The following is a 7,246-nucleotide window of genomic DNA, read 5'->3' on the forward strand; positions in this document are numbered from 1 at the left end:
TTTTTATATTGAATGTTTGCACAAATCTGAAATCCAAACAAAGACTTACGCCCAAAGCCATTGCAACCTATACACTATGTGAAAAGCTGAAGGTTAGTCCTTGACCTTTCATCAAATTAGCCACGTCCTTCAGGGGTTTCAGTTTCCACAGAGCTATGGATGATAAGGTCAGACAATGCTCCTTGGTTTGAGAGGCCGAATTCCTTCGGCCTCTGCAGGGTTTTGCCCTTGCAAAGATTGTGATTAACTCAAGTGAGTTAAATTAAAATTTAATAGGTTAATTTGTTTGAACAAATTGCAACTTCTTTTAAAAATACTTGTCCTTTTACAGTAGTCTAGACAGTCATACCAACCCTAAACATTACAACTACATTTAGTTTGACTTGAAAATAAATTTAAAAAACAGATTGCTAGAAAATGTGGCATTTTGTGAATAATTGAGGCTTTTTGACCTTTTTATTTTTTAAGTTATAGAGCACATTTTGCTCACGGGATTGAGAGAAAGGTTGACCTAAATGCTGAGGCAGTAGATCGAGTTTTCTGTTCGCTGCCATTTGTTCTGCACGTTCTGTAAAGACCCTCAGTGGAATTCACAGTGTGTTGGACTCTTTTGGACTCTGTTGTAAGTACCGTTGCAGCGAGCACAAAGTGCTATTCATAGTCCAGATACTTGAGACACATGGCAAATCGAAAGCTCCTTCTTTTGATTTCCTTAGAGTGTAAATGTCTTAACTAAAATAATGACCAAGTCTCATCAGTGACATCAATAAAACAACTCATCTGAAATAATTACAACCGTAAAAGAAAATAATTAGAAAGAAACAGGCCAGTATAGTAATGCCTGGAGTAGCTTTTAAGTCTTCTTTTTGGTTTGTACCTCCCGTGCCCAGCTTGCTCATGTTTCATTCATTTCAGTTCACCTGCGTGCACACAGCCCACACTCCCGCTGGACATATTTGGTTTCATCTAAAAACAGAGTTCATTGTTCCCTGTGATGATATTGAACACTGAAACAAAACAGTATGTCTGTTGTCCTGCCACGGTCCTGGATTATCTCTCACTTATCAGCTGCATTTTATTGAGGCAGCTGAATAAGTGGGCTGGCCCGGTTGGTCCTGCTACCTGAGCAGGTAGGACGGGCCACAGAGCCACTCTGGGTCTCCCAACCTGTTACATAGACCTGCACACTTGAACAGGAATCACAGCGCAGAGGGCAGAAGATGGTTTTTCTAACACCTATAGTGATGCAAAGGACTGCACTCTTTGTGACGTTTGGAGGTCTGGTCACTTCTCTGATCACCACCTTCCTTCCATTGTGGAAGACGATGAACTCTGACCTGAACGAAGTGGAGAACTGGTTCTCTGGACTCTGGCACACCTGCCTCTACACAGAGGAGGTAGGAGTTCAGTGTAAGGCCTATGAGTCCATCATGGGGCTGCCGATGGACCTGCAGATCTCCAGGGTGCTCATGTTAGTGTCTGTAGGCACTGGAGGTTCGGCTCTGCTGGCTGCCGTCCCAGGTCTGGAGGGGGTTGGGATGTGTGTGGGGCAGCCTGGCCTGAAGAGAAGGCTCCTCATCCTCGGCGGGGTGCTGTCCTGGGTGTCGGGGCTCACCACTCTGGCTCCCGTCTCTCTTGTGGCCTACACAACTGTGGTGGACTTCTGGGACGAGGGTTTCCCTGATGTGATGCCTCGCTGGGAGTATGGAGAGGCGATGTTCTCTGGGTGGTTTGGAGGTTTGGCTCTGGTCATCGGAGGGACTCTGTTCTTTGTCGCTGTGTGCATGGGGGACTACGACCAGAGGCCGGCAAGTGTGCCAAACAGCCCGCAGGCGAAGCACAGGACAAAGCACTACCTGAAGACAGAGGTTTTATAGATTTCTTATTGCCAAATGTGTCGTCTGCACATCGATATACTTAACATGGAGGCTTGTGGAGTGAAATTAAATTACTTCAGTAGCCCAAGAATAACACTTCTGACTGATATAAAAGGACAGCTACATGTGTTCTATTTGTTCATTTCTAAGTCAAATTGTACAAATTCCCGTCGTCTCTGCTTCTGGTTAATTATGAGATTGTCCTCATCAAATAAACTATTAAAGTAATGTGACATAATAACAATTGGAGTAGTTCTTATTCCTTTAAAGTTGACAGAGTCTGGAGAAAGAGTATACAGTATGTAGGCTTTATTTACTCGTCGACACCTATTGCACATAAAACTTCTCTTGACATTCAATGAATAACAATATTTAAAAATGAACCTCTTTGATTTTTATTTAAAACTAAGGAAGAATTGTCTTTTACATTTACTGAGGTGTAATGTCAATGTATTCTAGACCAGTTAAATCACAGTAGATTTATAGGCCATTGATTTTTAAGTCATGGAGTACTGACAATAAACAAGATCAAGGTAACTATTGTTTTCTGATGCTTTGAAAAGCAGATTTCACACAGGCCTATAAACTAATTTTAGTTACATACAGTATGTATGTAAGTATATGATATATCCGTGAACATACTTGTGATTTAGAGTTGCGTTTGTAAGGATTTCTTTCTGTTGATTTTGATTTTAGAAGTAAGTTTGAAAAGTAAAATCTGCATGAGTCAGTATTTTACTAATAAAAACCGTGATCAACTGAAAAATGTCCAGCATTTATGGTCTCTGAGCCCACTATCGGGCTAGGAGTGAATAGTTTAACAGGAGTTGCATTCCAGTGCTGCAGCTCCTCTGTGTTTTGGAGAAAGAGGACTTGGCACAACTAGCTCCTCTTAGTCCTTAATACGCTATTTGGCTTTGGTACAATGCTTTACATTGTGATGATGAGAAGTGATCTGGACATGTTTTGGCAGTTTTTGGACATCGTATGATGATCAGTTTGTATCATATGAAGTTATATCTAGTTTGTGTTTAACATGCATTTGCATATCGGACTCTCTGTTTAGATCTAATTAACAGTCAGGTTGAATCTAACCTTCATACCAGCTACCATTAATGTTTTGGCAGGCAGTCATTTTATATTTTAGCCAATAATGATTCATTTCACCTCTCTCGCCTCTCTTAATCTGGGTTTTTGGATGCTGCAGTTCTCTCCGGCCCCTACATGAGAGAGTCCCCCTGTAATTCAATCAAACTGAGTGATATACCAGTGCCTCCCTGTGAGACCCTGATCAGTCATCTTGTTGTGCATGTGCACACCGCCCGCCCTGGCTTCACTCCATTGTTTTTAATATGTGCTTGAACACATGCAGAGAGCAACACAAGCAAACTGACACTGCAGCACATGTGCACGTGTCAGCTGTCAGCACACTGTCGAAATACAATCACTCCATGTGACCAGTGGAAATCTCATCTGATCAATCTGAATTGTTGTAATTTCTTTTCTTTTTTTTCTTCATTTGGGAAGCAACATAAGGGCTGTTAATGCTGCATCTGAACCATCGTCCCGTGTCAATACTGCCATCATTTCCATAGAAATGAATCTGAGATTATCGAGTGAATGACCTTGTCCCCGCAGTTATTTAAAGGGGAGGCACAGTTCCTCCCACAGTGAGAGCATAAGGAATGGAAATATCTTGGGAGCTCATTTCTATAAGACTCACTATACCTTTTTAATCCTGCTCCACCCTACCCCCTGACTGAAACTGGGATTTACTGCACCAACTTTAACTCTTTGAGTCTTTCCACTGCTGCACACACTGAAAGAAATGCAGCAACACACACTGTAAGAGCTGTTACAGTGTTTTATAGTTCGCAGTCTGAGGAGTAGTGTTTATGTCTCCTGGTGGGCAGTACAAGTACAATAAATGTCACTCTGGTAGGTTTTGAACAATAGCATTCAGCACAATGCATGCACAGCAAGCAGGCAGTGTGATAAGTGGGCAGACGGACCAGGGAGTGCAGGGGGGGGGGCAGCGAGTCTTTGATCAGGCTTAACTGGCAAGTCAGGTCTTTGACATCTAAAGGCGAGCCTGAAAGGCAAGCAGAGAGAGAGGGAGAGAGAGAGAGAGAGAGAGAGAGAGAGAGAGAGAGAGAGAGAGAGAGAGAGAGAGAGGGGAGGGGTGAGTAGGACGAGAGCAGGGAACGGTGAGATTTCATGCTGTGTTAGCATCCCCTCAGCAACTCCATCAATACTGCATACAGCTGAGAAACTGGCAAAGGTCCTCCGTGCTGCACTTGCGAGCTCGGCCAGGGGAAAAGAAAGCAACTCCCACGACCGGTCTGCTCAGTCTGCTGCTGGAGGGGGGCTCTCTGCGAGGGGCAGAGCGCACTTACACACTCACTTCGAGACTCTGCTGCATCAAGAGGCAGAAGAGGACGATACGGAGGGACGCCCAGACCGGGAATACTCCAGTGAACAGAGCCAATCCCGGAGAGGGACAGGACTGCTGGGACACTCGTGTGTTAATATGCTACCGTGCTCCCTCAGGGGAAGCTGAGCACCAGGGAGTTTGACAGGATTTCTGCGCACCTGCTCCATACACACTGGTAAGCTTTATTTATTCACCGTACAGTCATGGAAATATAGCTCTGTTTTATTAGTTCCCAATATGATGTGTTCATGTGATGCTCTGTGTATTGTCACACTTACTTTGCCTGCATTTGTGCACTATGGGCACATCGAGTAGGCTACTTGTATGGAAGTTGTTTGCTCTGTCAGATACCAGATCTTCGCTGGAGACTAAAGAACAGTGTAGACTACAACTACAACTGAAATCACAATACCTTAATTTAATTAGTATGGATCAGTTCTGTTACACACATGTAAAATATGAGCATCTTCAGGGCTGATTAAGTTTAAATAGTTCTTACATCAGTAACTCTTTAGGAAATTAGGAGTGAATTAAATATCACACAGTAAATCTCACAATCTATCGGTTTATATTGACTTTGTGTGTGTGTGTTTGTGTGTGTGCGCGTGTATTTATTTGTGTGTACGCATGCTGAGAAACCGGTCAATTGCAGAATTGTTATATGGAAGCACAGCTCCTCTGTGGGGGTGTACACCCCTCTGTACACCACAATTCTAGTTTTCCATGACATCATGGAGAGGTTATATCGCTCAGAGCAGCAGCAAAATGACCCGATAGACGTGGTGGTGCCATTGTTGACCAGCTTTAGCTTTACAGAAGAATATAATATACAGAATTTAAAGTTTGGGACAACTTTTGGATAAAGTAATAAAAAAATGACTCTCCCCTGTGAACTCCTTCGAGTGCCACAGTAAACAATGCCAAATGAAGATATGATCCGTGGTTTTTAGAGCCACGTGGTATATATCGATTATACTAAACACTAAATGTTGGTTTTTGAATTCCATTAAACTATGAATGACCTCTACAGCCTGTTAAAACATTATATTCCATCCTTTTCCGTTTTTATGCACACTTTAGATACTGTTTGGGACCTTATGAAGCTGTTGACAGCTCTCCTGATCTTGCCTGTAACATGCCAATAATCACTACCAATTTATCTACAAGGAAACACTACAAACATTTGTAGAAACTCGGCTCTAGAATGGTGTGAATGAACCTGCTCACAATGAATGATTGTGTCACGTACTAGAGCGTCTTAATGGGGATTGTGGTTAACTGTAATCCAGTCTTTATTCTTTTATAGTTAAGACACGTAGGCGATGGAGTAAATAGAAATTAATCAAAAGCTTCTTGGTATTTAGAGGAACATGCTGGTGACTCAATGGACCAAGGTCTACAAATCTAACCTCAAACATGGACTTTTGTCTCCTTCCACTGTGAACAATCAAAATAAGAAATGCAGACCGTTTCAAAGACCCCAACAATTTCACCCACTTGTCCCTTACATTGAATGTGCACTTAAGCTGACGGTAAACATAATAGATAACCACTAAGAGCCTGGTGAGAGAGCACCTGTGCTCTGTGGTTGGTTTTATGCAATCAGGGGATGATTCCTCGGGCTTATCTTTGTATTTCACAAACATGCAAACTGTGAGTGAGGGACAGAGGTGTGGTCGTATATTTTAAGAGTGCAGGTAGATTGTTGCCCTTTATCAGCTGAGGATCAGAGAGCCCTAATCGTTAACAATAGGCTGGAACCTGTCAAGCAAGTGTTTGAATAATACAGAGACCCCAAATTGGGATTGTTGGAAGCAGCAGCTCTTCTTTTATTCAGGTGCTGCTGCAAGTCAAGTGTTTATTGGTGGATCAGGTTTGTCCTTGTCTGGGAGGATTATGGGACATTTGCTGTATCTCTGCATTACAAAGCGAAGGTCTTCAGCTGGTAGAAGAGCTGAAGATATAAGAACGATGTCCCTTTTTGATCATCTTTTTCAGAGCAATAACATCACTCAGTGTTTACTGTTGGAGAATGATGAATGTGACTTTGGTGCTCAACATTCCTGCTCTTTTCACCCACAGTCAGTTTATTGATTGACCTCCTCGCCTCCAACCAGGAGCTGCCTTTTGCTAATTCTCCCTCACAACATTCCAGTAACAGGTATTACATTTGTAGGGAAGTGAGTGAAACTGACAGCTTGTTTGCAGGCAGGATTATTAGCACTGCTTGGGGACAGGCCCAACAGCGACAGAGCGAGATCTGCGTCATATGTTGTGAGGACCAAATCTGCTTAACCTACTTTAGTTTTGCACAAAATATGTTGGTGCTTGCCGGAACTCCAGCTCTTTGTGATCCAATTTGACCACCAAAATTTGAAGCGGCGACAAATGATTTGAAGTGGCAACATGTGAGAGTGAAGTCTGCTCTCTTCGGGAAGTGATTTGATATGTTGCTCTCTGTATTTCGAGAAACACAAAACTTCAAAGGCTCTGCTGTGTTAATATGTTGCCTGTAGCCTGTTGACTGAATGCAGAAATATGCCCAAATAAAGACCAAAATGACACTTGTGGAGGATGCTCAATTTGGAACATCTGACATGATGTTAGAGGGCTTTCATTTTATTTTGGACTTTGCATCACTTCCAGCAACAACTTGTTCAGTGAAATATTTGTCAAACAAACAGTGGTGAAAGAAGTATTTAGAACCTTTGCTTATGTAAAAGTACAAACAGAGCAATGGAAAAACACTACTTTTAGCAAACAAAAAGCATCAAAAGCAAAAGTAGTTGTTGAAATGTGCCCATGTGACTCACATACTATTAAAATGTGACATTATTACAATTATTACATTGTTGATACTGATGCATCAGTTTTACTGTTGCGGTGGAGCTAGTTTTAACTACTTTAGATACAGTCAGGTAGTTTAGTCCAGTGT

The 7,246-nt window shown here is 42.3% G+C and overlaps 1 protein-coding gene across 1 annotated transcript; it reads left to right on the plus strand.

The window, feature by feature from the left end:
• Positions 1 to 1,220: 1,220 nt before the first annotated feature.
• On the plus strand, positions 1,221 to 1,877 carry cldn26 (claudin 26; the record flags this gene model as incomplete). Its single annotated transcript, XM_079160579.1, has 1 exon — positions 1,221 to 1,877. The coding sequence occupies one exon, from the start codon at positions 1,221 to 1,223 to the stop codon at positions 1,875 to 1,877; it is 657 nt and encodes a 218-aa protein (XP_079016705.1).
• Positions 1,878 to 7,246: the final 5,369 nt, after the last annotated feature.

Source organism: Pholis gunnellus, assembly GCF_910591455.1.
Source record: "Pholis gunnellus genome assembly, chromosome: 6".
NCBI lineage: Eukaryota > Metazoa > Chordata > Actinopteri > Perciformes > Pholidae > Pholis > Pholis gunnellus.